The 20,611-nt window shown below is 28.1% G+C and overlaps 2 protein-coding genes and 1 pseudogene across 3 annotated transcripts in view; 2 read left to right on the top strand and 1 right to left on the bottom strand.

The window, feature by feature from the left end:
• Positions 1-661: 661 nt before the first annotated feature.
• LOC132947228 (uncharacterized) overlaps positions 662-20,611 on the bottom strand; it is a 31,938-nt gene continuing 11,988 nt past the window's right edge. Inside the window, exons 8-16 of one of the 2 annotated variants that reach the window (XM_061017469.1) lie at positions 8,352-9,172; positions 8,024-8,287; positions 7,769-7,953; positions 7,435-7,685; positions 7,093-7,371; positions 4,182-4,370; positions 4,030-4,071; positions 3,707-3,962; positions 662-1,373 (exon numbers count right to left, since the gene is read on the bottom strand). In XM_061017469.1, coding sequence (XP_060873452.1) covers positions 1,216-1,373; positions 3,707-3,962; positions 4,030-4,071; positions 4,182-4,370; positions 7,093-7,371; positions 7,435-7,685; positions 7,769-7,953; positions 8,024-8,287; positions 8,352-8,611 — 1,884 coding nt within the window. In that variant the 5' untranslated portion in view covers positions 8,612-9,172 and the 3' untranslated portion in view covers positions 662-1,215. The remainder of the gene's footprint in view (positions 1,374-3,706; positions 3,963-4,029; positions 4,072-4,181; positions 4,371-7,092; positions 7,372-7,434; positions 7,686-7,768; positions 7,954-8,023; positions 8,288-8,351; positions 9,173-20,611) is intronic. The other variant, XM_061017470.1, reaches the window with a different exon arrangement.
• On the top strand, positions 15,501-16,405 carry LOC132946227 (uncharacterized). The gene is made up of 3 exons (XM_061016110.1): positions 15,501-15,849; positions 15,915-16,074; positions 16,302-16,405. The coding sequence occupies exons 1-3, from the start codon at positions 15,637-15,639 to the stop codon at positions 16,403-16,405; spliced, it is 477 nt and encodes a 158-aa protein (XP_060872093.1). The 5' UTR covers positions 15,501-15,636.
• On the top strand, positions 17,221-19,020 carry LOC132947358 (uncharacterized; annotated as a pseudogene).

Below are 20,611 nucleotides of genomic sequence, written 5' to 3'. Positions count from 1 at the left end.
GTTTGAACATTTCTTCATAAATAGACATTGACTTGCGTTCAAGAAGACAGTACACTGCAGTTATATATGAATCATTATATTAATACTAAATGGAAGTTTGATTGTGCATCACATCGCGTATTTTTCTTTTACCTAATATTATATGTACCGGACTTTTTCGCCTCGGACTTTTTAACCACGGACTTTTTTACCGCGATTCAGGTACTATATACCCACAGAAAGTGATGCACTCGAAGAAGGTCAAGTTATTGTATAATCTCATAATTCATAAGTTATGAGAACTAGTTATTGCATGTATTCTTCATTCAGTTGTAATTATTAGTCTTAGACCTTAGTTTTTCTTTATGTGTTTTTGTGATACTTATTATAGTCAGTTGTCAGTTCCCAAGTCATTGTAGTTTTTAAACGCACATCCCTTTCGAAGAAGGAAATATGTTTTCACCGCCAACGCCTTGTAGGACTTTTAACCTATTTTTTTTACTGATCCACACTTTTTTTCCAAGTTCCATACCCGTTAACTTACAGTTGTTTCTATCCAAAATTAATTTATATAAAATGCAGTTTTATTGATCGACCAATATTGTGAAATTTAATGTAAAACAAAATATGTTAATAACATGTCCAAACGTATTAATAATAAAAAGAAGTATGTACTCTGTTGACAAATCTTTATTAATACATAATTTATAATAAAATATAGAAAAATTATGTTTTTTTCAAATAAAACGATGTTTTTAGTTTATCTAATGAGGATTATAATTATTATAGATAAATATATATAATATAAATCATATCAGTGTGATGGATAAATGTAAATTACAAGTATATAATAAAAAATAAAAGCGTTATATATTATTTAAATGTAGCTTAATCACTTTAATTGACCGGAAGCATGCAGATATTTTCAGAAAGCTTTACATGTTTTTTTTTGTGGGGTGGCAAACTTCTCCTCCCCCGCCACCCAAGTTTCTTTTATATTTATTTTCTAACCGATTTTGCATTGGTAACGCTTTGTTTATCGCTAAAGCGCAGATTTTTAGGTTCTTAAAAACTTAAAATATGATGCTAATATCTATGCTCTAAAAAAACCCTTAAATAATCTTTAAATATTCCTTAAACTTGTTAATATGCAGATAATATGCTTTTATTGTTTAAAAAAACATAGAATTATTTACATACCATTATAATATATTATTATGTATTACATATTATTAATTATAACTGAGCATAAGTGTAAGATAGATCATCGGGATAAAATTGTGCCAAACTATTAATCGGCACAAAAGCGCACAACTCATGACTGAAATGTGTGAAAAACTTGCCAATGTTCATGGCAAGGTAATTGTCTGGATTTAGTTGTCGCTGCAATTCTCCTGTAACAAAATTTTTTTGATGTTTCAGAAACCATACGTAATACAAATATGACTTATTGTTTACACTTATAAGTAACATAGCATCAATTTAATACAAAAAATATAATTATTTGTTAAATAAAAGCATAATATGCTTTATATTATAAAGATTGTAAAATAATTATAAGAATTTCGTTTGGTTCATAGCAATACTATTTAAAGCAAGTTGATAAATCAAATAATACAAAAAATGTATTGTATCGCATTAAATATCAAAAGTCACAGATAATTAAATGTTTAAATTATTTAAACACTTTTTTTTTAGATTGTATTAGTAATACACTAATACTATACTTTATGTTTATTAGACAATTGCATCACACATGGCAATAATAATTTACAATTAATCAAAAGTTTCTTTATGAATAGTGAAATTATTCATTTTCATTAGAAGTTATTAACTAGGTAAGGTTAAATGATAGACCTTATAATGTTTATGGGAGACATTTGAAATCCAACCTAGTATTAGGCACCAGTTCACAACAATATTAATATAAGGGATATTGTTACTCTCGTAATATATCCTTTTTTTTTATTCTCTTCTTCCTCAAGTTTAAAGTATCTTTGAGCACTATTAGTTTTAACAGCCTCTTACACATTCCTTTCTGTCCTACCAATTTATTATCTAGCTAATAAACCTCTTAATCACATCATAAAAACTAATGGGGGCCCCAATGAAATCTAATTTGTGAATATGGCATCAATAGCTTTTATGATTAACAAGAATACCAAGTAGGCACCTAATAATAAACCCAAAATCATTTGTATATAATATACATATTATTATATACTATGTCCCAAAAGTCCATATCACCCTTGTATCTCTGTGCAAATCACTATATTATTTGAATCTGGTTTTTTTGTTCTGCAATAAGTACCTATGGGAATTCTAATGGAATGGCAAAAAAAAAAAATTGTTGTTTCAAAAATTCAAAATTTTATTTTTATGAAATTAATTTTTTAACATTGATCTATATCTAATGAAGTAACTATTTTCTTGATCATATTTTTAAAACGGTTTATTTAAAAAAAAAATATTAATTTTGAAAGAGAATCGAACAAATTCAAGGAAAATTAACTTGTTGATTTTGTACAAATAATAGTTATATTAGTGAAATACGAATGACATGATTTAATCAATATATCGGATTTTTCTATGACAATCTACTTTATACCTATTTAGTAGGTATTTTGTGTTACATTAGAAAAATTATTTATACATTCTCAGTACATGATTAAATTGACATAGTAAAATGTTACTTACAAAATGAGTATCAAAAAATCATCTTACATGTTATATGAACAGATTAAAGTCTCAATTTTTGAAAAACAGGTGAAATTGCATTATCCACTAGTTATAATATTGCAAAGTTCCACTGATTATTAGATACTTACAATCGTTTATGTGATTCGTATTTTCCAAAATAACTAGGTATTATTCTAACGAAGACAACAACTTAATTTGCTTTAACTTGGTCTATTTTCACTCAATTTTATTTATTCTATTTTAGAAATATGAAGATGATGAAAATGGCTATTTAGAAAACCTAAGAAACTTATTTTGAAATTATTTGAATATGTAATGTGAAACAACTTTTTTTTAGAAAACATAACACTTTTATTTTATTTTATTTTTTGTACGGGTACGCTTATTATTAATATTGACATGAGTGATTAAGACTTAAAATACAAAAAAAAATGTTTTTTGTTAGTCGATCCTCAAAGGAAAAATATAAGATGCTCAGATTTTAATAAAAAAAAAAAGTTTGACCACTACTGATATATATATTGATAGATGAAATATATATTTTATAGTGTTAGTTATGTGTGTTGTGTAATTATACTTAAGTAATATAAATATTATAGGTATTATTTAAAATTTTAAAAATATAAATTTTATTTATTATCGATAGGGGTCTACAACTAAATATTGGCCTTTGGGTCCCTCTTTTTTTTTTTTTGGTCCTTATAGGTCATAATCTGATTAATCTAATTGACAAAATAAATAAAATCATTATGATTTATGCTTAATTTTGAAATAATTAAATTATTCATTTACGTTTGGTTTTAATTTATTTAAAAAAAGCCATACATGTATTTTTGGTTGAAGAACACGGTATATTTCTTGTCTTAAATCATATCTTTTTGTTAATTAAACTTTTTGGAAAATATTGTCATGCAAAAGCGATTGATTAAAATAGAATAACCATAAGAAAAGGCATTTAAATGCAAGAATATAATTTCTATGAAAAAAAATCATTTTCAGCTAATAGTCAAAATCAATTCCGACATACCAGGTCTGTCTTCCGCAAATTTTTCGAATATGACGTTTTCAAAAATTTGAATGTTTTTTTTATAATGTTTGCCAAGTACAAAGTAAACAGTTGTTGGGTAGTTTTCGGACGACACTCTTTTCCAGCCCACAACAATACCACGTGTAGTGTATCTGCTTGAATGGTCGTTAGGATATTCAATTATCATCCCAATTGAAAATTTAGGATCATAACTCTCACCACGTGTTCTTGGTTCCATGGGGAAAACGTCTTGCCACTGATCATTAAAAGAAGATTTATGTTAAATATTGCAGTTATCAAATACAATAAGTTTAATCACTTACTTGTATGAAAATATTGTTCATCTCATATTCATGGTTTGGAGCCTGAAAACAGTTAATAAATAATAATAATGATATTGAGAAGTAAAAATTGTATATAATATATCTGATACTTATGTAAAATGTAAGGTATTGCAGAATAATAAAATACTCACATCTGGATTAGCTGGATTTCTGATTAAGGGACATTGACAATAGTCATATGCCTTAAGTGTTTTTTGACTTCGACACTGAAGCTGAGAATCATCAGGTTTTAAAAGTTTTTGGAAATCCAAAATATATTTACGTGATTTTACCCTTGGCCAAAAGATCGTTTCCACGCATTGACTAAATGTCCAAAATAACTAAAAAAAATATAAATATATTACCTAACAGTAAATGTGATTTATCTTTGTGTAATATATTATAAGTTTTTTTTTAAATATTATATTGTTTTTATAATCAGTAGTTTTTGGTAGTTCAGTTGGTATAAGTTAGGTGGACAGTCAGAAACAGTTTATTTTATATAAACTACTAAAAAAATTCAACTCACTCAATTGGATGATTTAATTTTAAGCCATGCGTATATTTTGGTTTAAAACAAAATAAAATTCAAGGTTAAGGTAAATACATTTTAAAAAATGTCTGAAAAATATTATGATATACACTTACGTACAAACCACACGGTGTCTGCAATCTACCGCAGGTAGATTGACTACCTGATAATATACTGCTGCGAATCTCACGGACAACACCGGTCGGATGGTTATACATTAAAACGTAATATTATTAATTACACTTAAAAAGACTTGCTTCCACAGTGTGTTACACGCGAAAGGAGTTGAACGATCACAATTATTTTTTCGGGTATTGCCGGTTAATTCAGAATAACATTAATGATACGATAATACCTAAAATTATATTTTGTTGTTCTAAGAATCAGTATTTATATAAATATAAATGATAATCAATGACACAGTCGTCAACCTTGTAGCTTTGTACCACTTGTTGTGTTTATATATTTCGTTTATACTACGATATAATTCAGTATACTATTATTGTTATATAATATAACATGGAACATTGATCAATGCTGCTTCATACTACTGACAACATTTTAAAGAAATACATGGTGTATTGCAAAAATTAGATTCAAATGATGCTGTTTCTATTAAAGAAGCTAAACAAATTTTAAGTGAAAATTCTATAGAAGCTAACTTGGTTTTTATTCATTCAAATTATGGTTTTTTAACATCAACAATCACGCAACTTGAACGACAGGATATTTCATTGATTGATTCAATATCTGTCGTTAAATCGGTGCAAAATAAATTAAATGACGTAGTTGGTGAAGTAGGCGACGCAATAAACCGAAAACTAAATAATGTTTTGGAAAAAAATAATGGATTCAGTATTTTACGAAATATTTCAAAAATTTTAAATGGAGAAATCACCTCTATGGACGAATTGCCAGAAGACTTAACCGGAAATGATCTTATTTACTTCAAGTATGCCCCCATAACATCAGCTGATGTGGAAAGAAGTTTTTCACGATACAAAAATATTCTTTCGGATAATCGTCGGAGATTGGATGTCGAAAATATTAAAAAAACTTTGGTGGTTCAATGCAACAAATTTACAGGTTTGAAAAATTATTAACAAATATATTAGTATATTACAAAACTTATAATTTATAAAATTGCATTTTTATTTTTTTAGATCAAATCACCTGACTATCAATATATAATCAATATTCAATACACTTACTTATATTAATTATTTTATCACTCAGTTAAAAATTATTTATATTTTAATAGAAACAAATTTAATGGAATATTATTTATATTAATTTATTTTAAACATGTTTTTATTTATGGAAAAAATTGCATATTATAATATATTTAAATTTTTTATGCATATATCATAATTTTTCCTTGTATATTTGCATGCATATTTTGTCTATTTTAGCTCCTATAACTTCTCATCCCTAGTTATATTATTTAAAAATGTTATACTGTTTCAATCCACAACTCACGAGTCTGTCGTCTCTGATATTGTAATATTAGTTAATTTGTGTTTTGCAGTGACTACTGGAAATAAGCGCGTTGAATGTTTGCAATCCTAATCAGTAATCTTGAATTTTTAAAGGTAAGTCGAGTCAAATTTTATATAATATACTAGCTGATTCTGTGCACTTCATTGCCCGTTAAATATACCAACTCTATATGACTCAAACTTTGTTCAATTCGTATTTAATAGTCGGTGTATGGTGTTCAAAATTTATCCTAACTTTTCTGTTGCCTGGAATAAAAATTCTGTTTCACAGCAGTATATTATCAGGTAGGCAATCTACCTGCGGTAGATCCAGTGCTTTTTGTACGTAATGATTTAACTCTAAAGTATCAAAGTTATACCAAGTTTATTTAGATATAATATGGTGGATTAATATAATCGCCTATCGCCTATCGCCTATACCCTATTAGCTATTTATATTCCAGTATTGTCTCTACAAATAAATTTTCCTGAATAATGTTCTGAAATCTAATTTTTCTTAATTCATAATTTTATATAGTTGTGTTTCTGTAAGACCACATATTTTATATTTTTCTATAGTATTTGAATAAAAATGTTGATAAAAACCATTTGTTGAAACCAAAATGTTGACAATTCATAATATGTAGAAAATATATTGATAACACATAGGATGGACATCAAAGTAACAACATTTACATTTGCATTTGTTTCTATTCACCATATTTTATGGTACTTAATTATAATTTCTTAATTATTAAAAAAACCTTTATAGGAAACTATTATAGGTGTCTGTTGATAGCTTTCCACCGGTTTCCATCACTGGATGACTTCCCCCTCCCGTCAATCAAATATCATCAAATTTAATTATTGTATAACATGTAAATACAGATTGTAAATGTATAAATTTTTGTCCAATAATAAAAAAAAAAATTTAATTTAACTAAATGAAAAAATAGAATTTTTGTTATCATGACCTAAGAGTTAAGTACAAGTACCTATTAGCATTCAATTTATACGAGCTATAATATATTTTTATAAATTATAAGTACTTACGTCAAGTACATAAATTCCAGTCGACCTGCGGATTGGCGATACTGTTGTGTTTTCAATAACTGTAGCCATCCATATGGCACCACGATCAGCAATGTCTACCAAGTAGTATGTAGGCTTGTTATGTTTGCTTCCTGGCCATGAAGATGACCAAGATACAAAATTGTCATAATTATCGTGAACAGACATTGCAGTTATACCAACTTTTACTCCTAATCGTCTAGCAACCGATTCAAATATTACACACAGCAAAATTACAGAACCTTTTCTCCGTTCAATAACCTAGGTAAATTAATTGTATCATAATCGACTATGAATAATAAAATCATTGTGATGAAAACATACATGATACAACAAATAGCAATTTAAGTCATCGGTACAATCACACACCAGTTGATCATTTGAAAATATGATTTGTCTTATGTGGTCAAGTATAAACATTGTGCTGGTTTCATCAAATAAATCATTAGAAAGATTGAATTTCCCTCGTTCAACAATTTGTTTCAAACAGTTGTTATGTTCAAACAGAGGATGGACTGGGTTTGCTAAATAAATGCGATTACACACATCAATAGCTATATTATTTAAACTTTCATCTGTGAAAAACATTAGTAACAAAATTATCACCATTCATTACAAATGTATCAAAATTACCTAACTTTTTTTAGTGTAGACTTACTTATATCGCGATAAGGTATGATAACCGTAGGACACCACCAACGTTCAAGTAAGTGAAATCCTCGTTCAACAGTTTGTTCTACCATTGGTAAACTTATGAAATTACGTAACTTGTAACCAAAATACACTTGGCACGAATACATAAGAAATTGATGTGCCATGTACAATACATGATAATTTTCATTACTGTTGAATGATAAAAATAAATATTGGTAAGTCAAATATTATTCTACTTTACTCTAAACCACAAAAATACCATTCGTACCGCGGTAGTTTTTTACAATAAGCTGCAATTGCTGATAGAATATAATATCTATGGCCTTCATTTTTTGAGTGTAAATATTGACTAAACGGATATAAATGATATGGTATACTTCCAAACTTCATGAACTTCTGTGGCATTTGTATAATTTCAGAAGGTACAGCTTTATCCAAACTTATACGCAACATGATCTCGTCTTTCCAAGTATTTTGTTCGTCGATAAAAACTTCATATTCCTCATTGTCCAACATACCGTATCTAACACAAATACAATATCCGTTATAAGCAAGTAAAAAAAAGTACAAAACACAAGTATAGGTACTTTTGTATGAATTTGGATTTCCAGAGGCGAGCGTTTTGCTCGTGGAATAAGCATTTTTTGAGTCTGGAATGCGAAACAGCAAGGTTCAAGACGTCAATCAATGTCAACGAGTCATAGCAGCAAATATACTCAATCAATTCGGTCGGCAAGTCCAGGATTGTGGTAGTGTTCGTATTCGCGGAGTTGGTGGACAAGTAGGCCGGGACGACGACGATTTCGTCGTCGTGGTCACGTTTTTGTTTCAGATAGTTGGTCGTCATCGTACCGGATTTTGATATTCGCTCAATCAGACGGGTCACGCAAGTGCGCAAATGTAACAATGGTCGTTGTCCAAGACGATCGAAAGAGCGGATATCGAGACGCTGCCCTATTGATCGGCGCCGACCGCGTTCGTTCGTGATAAATGTTCCGCAGATCAAAAATCGGAGTAACGGACAACTACAGACCTTGTACTATACTAAGTTACTAACGCCAACGAGATGACGTTTCTGGGTGGCGACCAAAATTCGTCCGATCTCAGCCACCGGTTGTGCGTAGCGAGTGGGGGAATTTACGGCGGCGACTAGATGGTAGAGTGGAAGAAATTTGGGTAGGAAACCGTGGAGCTCCGTCATTTCGATGCGCAAACGAGAAGCGTTCTCGCTCGGTGTCGTTATAGTCTGCTTCACGAAAACTGGCAGGTCACCGCCGTCGTACCCCGGACCTCACCCAGCCTGTAGACAATGGTTCTCATTCTATGCGACCACCTGTTGCGGTCCGGGTCAGCGGCGCGTAACTATTAGCGCTATTGTTAAATTTCAAATGTTTGGCTCTCCTGCGGACTACATTCCACGTTTATCCGTTTTTGAAAACGTATACAGTAAATAGAGGGGTGTTTTATATTGCTGTTGTATTTGCAGCCTTAACGATGATTATTGAAATTAATTGTAATATAAAATGTTAATTAAAAAATTATATATTTTTACTTATATTATTAGGTTAAGTTTTTTGTTTTTTAAGTTTTGATTTTTGTATTTTGTTGTTATATTGTATTGTAAGTCGGTATTCAAGTATTATGTACAATTATAATTTGTATTTTTACTTTTATTATTATAAATATTTGTCGAATACTATAATAAATAATAATAATTAGATATTTAAAAATTTAATATCATTTTTATTTTAAAAATTAGTATGTATTATAAATAATACATCCTTTATCAAACAAAATCGATTTTACGTTTTATGCATAAAAAAAGCGGGAAAAAAAGACGAATACTTATTGTTTATAGGCATGCTTATACGGCGTCCGTATTCGAAAAGCGCGGCAAATTGTTTAATAACCACTACAACAAATAATCCGCTTGGACCGTTGCGGTCACCCGACAGTTTTCGTGAAGCGGACTATAGTCTTATAGACAGGCAATAGTAGAAGTTCGTATGATAGGACGAGAGGGCGCTGCTGGCGGTACACCGCGTACTGCGCACATGCACGTTAATGAGTACAATATTTTTAAAACCGTACCAGACGTAAAATACGATAAAAATACTATGTATTCTACGTATATTATTCGCCATTTATGGTACGATAAAATATTATAAATAATAATACATTTGTACTTTGTACTTTAAATTACGGTCTATGCTTAAGAGGGCGCACTATAGTAGACAAAATATGGCATAAAAACATGGTTTCGTAATTCTTGGAATACGGCTTATTAAAGCGTTTTACAGGATAAATACCTATTACAAAAATTGTAGAGGAGAATTTTTCTAGAATCGTAAGAAGCCCGATTTTCGATATTTTTATTGATTAGTTAAATAATAAATTGATAAAAAGTTTAAAAACGTGTTAATTTACCATACGATATTGGACGATTGGAACATAATATCAAAAATCGGACTCGTTATAGGCAGCGGCAGCACTCAATACTACTAGGTGTTCATACCACCACCCCGCGCGCGATAACGGCAGTACCGCACCATTGGTCAAAACCGGTTTTATATCGCAGCCGTGCGCCCGTACATAGTTTATAAGCACTCAGATAAGATAATGATTAATGATTATTATATTATATTTTGTGACAAATATTATTTAATTTTTGTATTCGTATCCAAATTTTAAACATATAAAAACTATACTTTTGTTCTTCAAGTAATACGGCTTATTGAAGTGGTTTACAATAAAAATACCTATTACAAAAATTGTAGAAGAGAACTTTTTTAACAATCGTAAGGAATCCGATTTTTGATATCATATTCCAATCGTCCAATATCACATGGTAAATTAACACGGTTTTTAACCTTTTATCGATTAATTATTTAACCAATTAATAAAAAATATCGAAAATCGGGCATCTTACGGTTGTTAAAAAAATTCTTCTCTACAATTTTTATAATAGGTAGTTTTGCTGTAAACCGCTTCAATAAGCCGTATTACTGGAATTACGAAACCGTATTTTTATGCTATATTTTGTTCAAAAGGGTGCCCTATTCGTATCCGAATTTTATACAAATAAAAACTATACTTTTGATCTTCATGTAAGACGGCTTATTGAAGCGGTTTACAACAAAACTACCTATTATAAAAAATGTAGAGGAGAACTTTTTTAACAATCGTAAGGAATCCGATTTTTAATATCGTATTCCAATCGTCCAATATCACATGGTAAATTAACACGGTTTTTAACTTTATATCGATTAATTATTCAACTAATTAAAAAAAATATCAAAAATCGGGCTTCTTACAATTGTTAAAAAAAATTCTTCTCTACAATGTTTGTACTAGGTAGTTTTGATGTAAGCCACTTCAATAAACCGTATTACTTGAATTATATCGAAATATTTAGGTGTGCTAAAAAATACTAATTATTACGATATCGAAATAATTAATAATTATATAAAAAAAAATCAAATGTTATTCCATTCAGTGTGCGTCAGTGGCGTCCGCAAGTGGGGGGGCTGAAGCCCCCCTCCCCCCATTGACGTATTATTATTACTTGAAAAAAAAAATATTTATCAAGTTTCAACTGTCAACTATAGTAAGCAAGACGTATACTTCATATATATCTTACCAATATGAATTTATTTTTGAAAAACATTGTATTAGCGTACCAATTTTCATAAATTATCTGTAATTTTTCGGTAAAAGTATGAACTATTTGTATGAAAGACCTTGTATTAAATTGTCTAGCCTTAGCTATACGCATTTAATATTTTATAAGTTTTGATGAAATTTGAACTTTAATTGCTTATAGAAAATAACCATGATGCCTACGTACCGTTAATATTTTAGCTATTATAAAAACGTACGTATTACATTTTTAAGCTTTTTGACTTACTGAAATGTTTTACAAAAAAGTTCTTAAGAGGATGTCAGCGCGCTATTGGTTTTCTCTCTCTGGCCCACGCGCAACATAGACAAAACTCATTTGCGTAGAATCATTTTTTCTATGTTTTTAAGTAATCTTAGAGTAAAATTACCCATTACAAAAAAGATAGAAAATAATATTTTTGAGGGAATGTCATATCGATTTCTCTAAATATTGTTTCAAAACAATTTAAACATCATTTAAATTTACAACATTTTTTTGTTTATTTTGAAACTCAAATACAAAGTCAAATAACAATAAAATCTAAAATCCATATGACATTCCCTCAAAAATATTATTCTCTATCTTTTTTGTGATGGGTGATTTTACTTTAAGATTACTTGAAACATAGAAAAAACGATTCTGCGCAAATGCGTTATGCCTATGTTGCGCGTGGGTCAAAGAGAGAAAACAAATAGTGCGCAGACATCCCATTAAGAGTGGATTAGTTATTAACATATTTTATACGTAATTTACGTCTTAAACATAAACTTATACAGGTGCAGTGCTAGTGTGCTATCCAGGCACCCCAAGGTTAAAATGTTGACTAGAAAACTGTTTGGTATTATATTATTTATTATGTAACAATTTGTAACCAAACCGGTGTCCCGGAAAATTGTAGTTTAATTAATTAAAATATCTTAAGTTTTGTACCTATACAAATCAAATTAGGAATGTTTTTATCGTTTATTTTAATTAATTTTTTTTTAAATTTAATACTTCCCACATTAAATGTTAATTATACATTATACATAAATATGTTATGTAAGTCTTTCAACAAAAATTTACTGGATTACTTATGAGCAATATAATGTTAATTATAATTATGTTGCTGCTTCTGTGCGCATTGTGTATGCTTATGACTTATGAGTTATGATGATAATAGTTTTAAATTTGAATACTCGTTCAGAAATGAAGTACACTACAAATAGAATACCATTCATACCTATTTAGTGTTAAATATTAATAAGTTTGCAACTTTGCAAGATAATGAATTCCGATTCCCAAAGTCTTAAGTCACCGCAATGATCAAAACATATATTTGTATACTGCACTTAAAGTATATAATGATAATAATATATTGTATAATATTGTAAATTACTTTTTTCAAATAAACGCTCGCAACACACAATATTATATATAAGGTAGTTAATAGTTAGGTAATTTTCTTTTTATCATTTATCAAATACGCGATCAAAGTTAAAATTTAAATTATTTATTATTAATTTTAAATATTTAATTTAATAATTTTATACACATAAAAAGTACTATTTTATTGTAAGCATAATTAATAATGTATAAATTGAATATCATATTTTGTATTGATTAATATGATATAATATGTTTATGTACTATATCTTTTCAATAGTATAATTTATTTATAGGTATATACTATAATTAACACATTGATAGCATCATAAGGATCATATTAAGTTTGAGCCTACACGTGAAGGTATAGGTAGGTAATATTAGTTTATTTTCACTATTATAATTATATTGTTTATATAGCAATAGCGCCATAAAGGTAACATATTTAAACTAGTGGCGGATCCAACAGCCGATTAGTCGGAAATTGTTGAAGGGGCCAAGTCTCAATTAATTTCCAATTAAGATTTAACACTCAAATCCGCCACTAATTTAAATCAAAATAAAAAAAAACTGGTAAAAATTATGTGTTTATGTTTTACTTCACTTGTGCGGAAAATTACAATCCTCAAAAATAGCACTGGTCATTTTAAAAATTGTTTTGATTACCTATAGTTTACATGCATCAAGGTTTACATGTACCATTTATATTTATAATTTAAGGTTAAACTAAACTATTAAGAACTTAACTATTATTTTCTAGCCTTGCTAACCAAAATAAATTATATTATTTATATTTATAATATCATTTTTTATTGATTTGTTCATGTGTTATGATATTTTTTGTTACATGATGTGTAATACCTACCTATATATTTTTTATTGTTTTAACTTCAGGTATGCTTACTATAGTCTATAATAGGTACCTAGTATAAAACACTGTAAAATATACCTAAATATAATAAAATTATGAATTAAACATTTCCTGTAATATTTTGAATACCTATATCTACATTTCTTTGGTATTCAATGTAATTTGTAAATAATTAAAACATCTTAATAAAGGTGACAGAATTGAGTATCTTTTACTGTTTGGAAATTACTTTTAAGTATGTCTTCATAAGATTACCAAGTGTCATATACATATACATATATATATATAAAAATATTTAGATGCCTTTGTATTTATCAATGTTTTCATATAATTTAGTGGACTGTTGGTTATTTCAAGAAAGAAAACCAATATTCGGTAATACCATACAGTTGGATTATTTCATGTGGCAACATGTGTATATCTCGATGGCCAAAAACTGGTAACATACCTTAAATAATATCAGATTATGCTGAATATGGCATTGATTGGCCAACATATCCGGTTAAAATAATATCTCAATACTATGGTAAGAAATTTTTAATTTTTATTTCAAATTGTTGACAATGTTTTTGTTGAAATTATAAACATAATACCCTGTATTATATAGGGAGTTTATAAGTAATCTTTTTGTTTTGTAGTACAGTTAACACTGGATAGACATTTTTATAATACTAAAGAATATATTTTGCCTTATATAGTAGCTAGTAGGGCTTTTAATTGTCAATTTATATTATGCCTCGTAACAACAATTATTGTATTATGTATACCTTTATTATTACTTTTATCTTCTGCAGTATACCTATTTCCCTATCTCAACATTTACTATTTGTATTATGAGTTATTATGATGAGTTATAGACAATTTACAATAGTTCAACTTAAATTTTTTCTGTATTATATCTCAATTTTTTTTAAAAAACTAATTTTGTTAATTAATTCAACCTCTTGAATATATTTAGATAATTATAAAGAAGCTTCAATAAAAGAAAGGCAGATATTTATTTCTGCATCTGCTTCTGAGCCAGAACACATGGTAAGAGTTACTCCAAAATCACCTGTGTTACAAAAGAAAAGAAGATTTTATAAGACATTACAGGATGATAATGACAGCTGTAAGTTTCCTAAATTAATATTTCAAATATTTCTAAAATTAATTAACTTAATATTAATTTGTATAATATAAATAAATAATAAACATACAAGTCTATATATTCATAATAATTAATATTATTTTATTTTCAATTTGTTTTAGCTTTCAGCAGTGCTTCATTGAGTCCAATAAAAGTTAAAAAAAGTGACCAGGACCAAACAGCTACAAAGACAGCAGAAACAGCTTAAGTATTAGATGATGAAACATCAGTGGTCAGTAGACTATTCAACACGCAAAGTTCAGATTATTTTCAAACAGATAATGAAATGTTTCAAAGCATAACAAGTATGTATATAAATAATTCAGTATTACAGCTTTCTAGTTTTTTGTATCTAGTAGTAAATGTTATTTCGTGTATGTCTAAAATTTACACAAAATTACTGTATTCTTTATAAACTTTGTTTTGTAGCAATAATATTAATATTTTGAGGTATTAACATTTCAATTACATAAGCAACGTTTATTTAAACTAACAATGATTTTTAGATACAAAATTATGAAATATTGCTCAATATTCAGGAACTAAGATAGTGTTTAACTTGTAATCATACTGTTTGAATTTTCAGGTGCACTAAATTGTGTAAATGGCAGTATATTAGAAGAACCAATACCAGAAATATTATCATTGGAAACAAATAGTAATATTATACCATGTATGTATCTTAATACTAAATAATTTTGACTGATGTTATTTTAATTTTATAACCATTTATAAGTCCCTACCTAATATTTGTTTGTTAACTAATTGAAAATAAGTACATATTGTAAATATAAATGTTAACATAATTCTTAATTTATTGTAATTCATAATTTTGTAGTGAATCAAATGCAAAATCATCAAAATATGGTTGAACAAATTGCTACCATACTTGCATATGTCAAACGTATTGATAAGAAGTTGGATACAATAATGAAAGACAGTATATCTTTAAATAGAAATAATGAAAATAACTTAGTTAGTTTGTTCCCAATCGCAACTGTTAAAGCTCTTCAAAATATTGAAACAAAACTATTAGACGCTACATTTGAAAAACAAATGGTAAGTAACATTTTTAATACAACTTTTACAACACAGCTGTTAACATCAATTAAATGCATTTTTAGATCAATTTTGTAACCCAAATTGGTGGTCTTAATGTTCACAATTTTACCAAAAGAGTATTCACAAGAGTTTTTACTAATGAATTAGCCACTCAATATTCATGGACAGGTTTTAGGAATAATAACCCGCTGAAGCAATTAAAACTAACAACAATTATAGAAGGTAATTTAACTACATTTATTAAAAATTATTTGCCTAAGCAAATTTAAAAATATAATATATTAATATATTTAATGATTTTAGTATAATATATATAATAACAACTTTTAATTGTCGTTATGTATCCACAATATTTGTTTCAATATTTGTAACAAATTTAAATGGTATCCCGTAAATTATATTTTCTCCAATAAACAATTGGTTTAATCTGGTTTTATGTTATTTTTCAGATGTTTGCTTAAAGACATTTAAAGCGAGTGAATTGGAATTTGAGAGCAGTGTAAAAGACTGGTTTAAAAATGGAAGTCTACGGCAATCACGAGAAAAAAAATGAAATGTTTTTTATTTAAGTTTGTTTAAATATTATTTAAAAATATTTTATAGATACGGTGTATAAGGCATAAACACATGATTTTTAAGTTTATTTTATAACGGTGTATAAAGTATAAATACATGATTTTTAAATTTATTTTATAACGGTGTATAAAGCATAAACACATGATTTTTTAAGTATATTTTGTAATGTTCATAGTATTTATTCATATTGCATCTAATTAAATATATTTGTTATTATAATTACTAAATATCTTATCAATTTGTTTAAATAATAGATAAGGAGAAAAAAGGATATGAATTCAATGTCTAAAAGAAATTTTTTACGGTGTATTAAAAGTAAAATAACTGAACAGTCATCTCCTGACATGACCCAAAATATTTCTGAACCATTCGTGCAGCCTCACATACTCAACAATTTGAATAATTTTCATCAAAAGGTGTATACAGAAACAAATAATATTGATAATATTTTGCAACCTTCTGAACAATTAGATGATAATACTAGGATAACATTTAGTAGTGACAATAATATTAACGACAATGGTATTTCAAAACATAACTAATTCTGACAATGCAGAGAAAACTTCCTTAGATTTAAAACTAAATAAATGGATAATGGAATACCATGTATCCCATAACTGTGTGAATGCACTTTTAGTAATATTGATATCAGAAGGCCATGATCTACCCCGAACTGCTAGAACGTTACTTAAAACACCAAAACTAAAGGACCATAGAATCATAAGTATACATCCAGGGTCATATATTCATTTTGGTGTTGAATTTATGATGTCTAAGATTTTAATCATGCATCTTGATAGTTTTGATACAGACATTATAATAGAATTGGGAATGAACGTTGTTGGGTTACCTCTCACATCGAGTTCAAAATCAAGTGTTTGGCCTATACTTATTTCTTTTGTAAATATCCAACATTTATCACAAGTTGTAATCCCTGTTGGATTATATCATGGTAAGTATAAAAAACCTACTTCAAGCCATGAATACTTAACTCAATTTATAAGTGAAATGAAAAATATTTTATTGTATGGTATTACTATAAATGATAAAATACTAAAATTTAAGGTTGGGCAAATTGTATGTGACGCTCCGGCAAAAGCGTTTATTTTGAATGTTAAAGGTCATAATGCGTACCATGGGTGTAATTCCTGCACTGTTGAAGGTGATTTCATAAACAATCGTATGGCATATTTAAATATGGATGTTTCTTTAAGAAATAACCTATCATTCCGTGAAAAAAATGATGAATTTTATCACAAAGATATAAGTCCTTTAGAAGATTTGCCAGTTGATATACCATCTGTAGTTGTATTAGAATACATGCACAATGTCTGTTAAGGAGTTATGAAAAAATTGTTAAGTTTTTGGGTGAAAGGTAAAAAACCAGTACGGCTTGTAAACCCTGAAAGTATTATGAAGAATTATGTAACATTAAATCTTTTTTGCCTGTTGAATTCAATCGCCTACCAAGGCCATTAGATGAGTTTGAGTACTGGAAAGCTAGCGAGTTTAGGACTTTTCTAATATACACAGGACCAATTTTTTTGAGAGGACGTTTAAAAACTACTTTTTATAACCATTTTATGATTCTATGTTGTGCTATTAGATTATTAATTTGTCCTAGAACATGTTATACTTACAACAGCGTTGCTAAAATGTTATTGAAAAAGTTTGTAAGTGAATATCCTTCTCACTATGGTCCAGAATATGTAGGCTACAATGTGCATGGATTAATTCATATTGCAGACTTTGTACTAACACACGGATGTTTAGATAGATTTTCTGCATTCAAATACGAAAACTATTTGCAATTTGTAAAAAAAAGTTGTAAGAATGCAAGGTATCCCCTTGAAGATATTTATAACCGTGTAATAGAAAAAATAAATATTGAATCTACTTCTGTTAAACTTAACTACCCCATTCTCAAAAATGAAATTAATTATGACCCTTCAGTTAATAAGTCTGTTTATGAAACCTATTATAAAGAAATTATTTTTGAAAATTTTCTTGTAAATAATTCAAACTTAAAAGATAGTTTTATTTATGTAAAAGATCATGGTTTAGTAAAAGTAGTACACATACTTAAATTTATAAATGGCACAATTAAATTTAAAGTTCTTAAGTATAACCTATCTCTAATGTTCCACCATCCTATGTCATCAGATATCATAAAAATATTTTATGCTCATGATATTATTCCAAAACCTCCACTAATATCAATAGATGTGGATTCTATAATGTTTAAATGTTTTTCATTCCCAATTGATGTTCACAAGTCAGTAGCTATTGCATTGTTACATACCATATCATTTTTTTGTATATATTTTATTATTATTATTATTATTTTTTTTTTACTTAACAATAAACAGTAGTTACATTTTAATTGATATGTTTGTATGTATTTTTTCTCTCTTTATTAAAGATACAGATAAGTGCCTATCCTAGTTCTATAGATCATAATATTACAATAAATTACAATAAATTACTAAATATTCTTATGCTTGGTCACTAAATTATAAATTTGTTTTATTAATTACTATAGTTTTAATAGTTTAAAGTTTTAATAATATTAATAAAGAATTACATTTTTTAATAAATTGAAATTAATGACTTGTTTTTAAATTTACTTAGGTACCTATAGGTACATAATTTTAGTTTAATAACTATAAGTATAGTAACAAGGTAGATACCTACTTACCGAATACAAGGTTTGGATTGCCTAATTTTCTTAATACATAATAATTATTACTTGTAACAGGTAAGCTTGAATAGGTTAATACTTAATACTTTTTATAAGTTTAAAGCATATAATACTATATTACTATGGTCAATAAGTATAGCCTATAGGCACAATCAATTTTAAACACTCTAAATGAACTTATTAAAATTTGAACGAACTAGGTGACACTAAAGCTTTGACCCCCCTTTTAAGTTAACAATTAAGGTAAGAAATATTAAACAACACAAATAAATTTATGAAAGTCGAATATGTGAAAAGTAAAAATCTACAGTAAAACCTCTGAATAGCAGACACCACCAGGACTGACAGAAATGTCCACTATTCGAAGGTGTAAATGAGAATATATTAATGATAGTTATCGTTCCCAAAAGTAACGTTGGAAATTAATAGGTGTCAGCTAATGGGAGGTATCCGTTATATATATATTAAATATCCTATTTGGGGAGGTTTCATTGTCGACTGTGTTATAATGTGTTCTACTGAACTCGTGATTGTTAAAGAAGCTAAATATACCATATAATACACTACTTTATATCTCAGTAGGTTGTCCCAGTAGGTTAGGCGTAGGTTCATTAAGTTAGGGGTACCCGGTTCGATTCTGACATAGACGACGGTATAGACAACTAATGAGAGTTTTTTTTGGTTTTTTTCCTGAACAATTTCATATGTGAGCTTTATGTGAAGTTAATGAGATGAGAATGGGTGACTGCACATGGAAGTTACAATGTGACGGAATATAGACCATTGTCTTGTGACATCGCATGCACTAACTTCACAATACCGGGCATTAAGCATCACGGTAATGTCTCAGAGAAGTTTCTGAGTCAAAATTATAAACTTCACATGTCTCAATGTGACTACTATGTAATATCTATGAGAATATATTTTGCACACAGGGTACTTACCCACCTTTTTTTAATATTAATTTTTGCCAGTATTTTCTTGTGCCTTATAAGGTGTTAAGGTAGGTAAAAAAATAAAACATACATACCTACATAGACAGCCGACAGGGGTAAGTAAGGGTTAGGAAAGTAGGTATTTAACTATATTTACAAGCATTTAAGAATTGTGAACATGATTTATACCCCATAATTTATGTTTTAATAAATTAAAAAACCGGAGTTCGATGCGGTATGTTGGAAATCTTTTTCCTTCAGATCAAAAAATAGTAATCAAAATCCGACAATTCTACTAGGCCTGAGAATTATCCACGTGAAGTAATTATTTTTCGATTTAATTCACACTACAGACCCCTCCTAAATGGTATCGGGTAGTAAATTAGTGGAAAAGTATTATAAGTAAGTCGGCAACTAAAATAATATACAATTTAATTTTCAAATTTTATAGAATTGCGGAAAATTTGTAAAACTGGCACTGGGCTCCTTTTACCGTACTTACCTATAAAATATAAATATAATGTATACTATGCATTATATAACATTG

Source organism: Metopolophium dirhodum, chromosome 6 (genome assembly GCF_019925205.1).
Source record: "Metopolophium dirhodum isolate CAU chromosome 6, ASM1992520v1, whole genome shotgun sequence".
NCBI classification, from domain to species: domain Eukaryota; kingdom Metazoa; phylum Arthropoda; class Insecta; order Hemiptera; family Aphididae; genus Metopolophium; species Metopolophium dirhodum.
Note: the sequence above shows the minus strand (reverse complement) of the source record. Positions and strands in the feature narration are given on the sequence as shown.

Excerpts from the sequence above, each read along its gene's own strand:
- LOC132946227 (XM_061016110.1), top strand. The coding sequence starts at position 15,637 with ATGCAAAATCATCAAAATATGGTTGAACAAATTGCTACCATACTTGCA. Across the intron at positions 15,850-15,914 it reads CTACATTTGAAAAACAAATG|ATCAATTTTGTAACCCAAAT; the intron begins GTAAGTAACATT and ends ATGCATTTTTAG. Across the intron at positions 16,075-16,301 it reads ACTAACAACAATTATAGAAG|ATGTTTGCTTAAAGACATTT; the intron begins GTAATTTAACTA and ends GTTATTTTTCAG.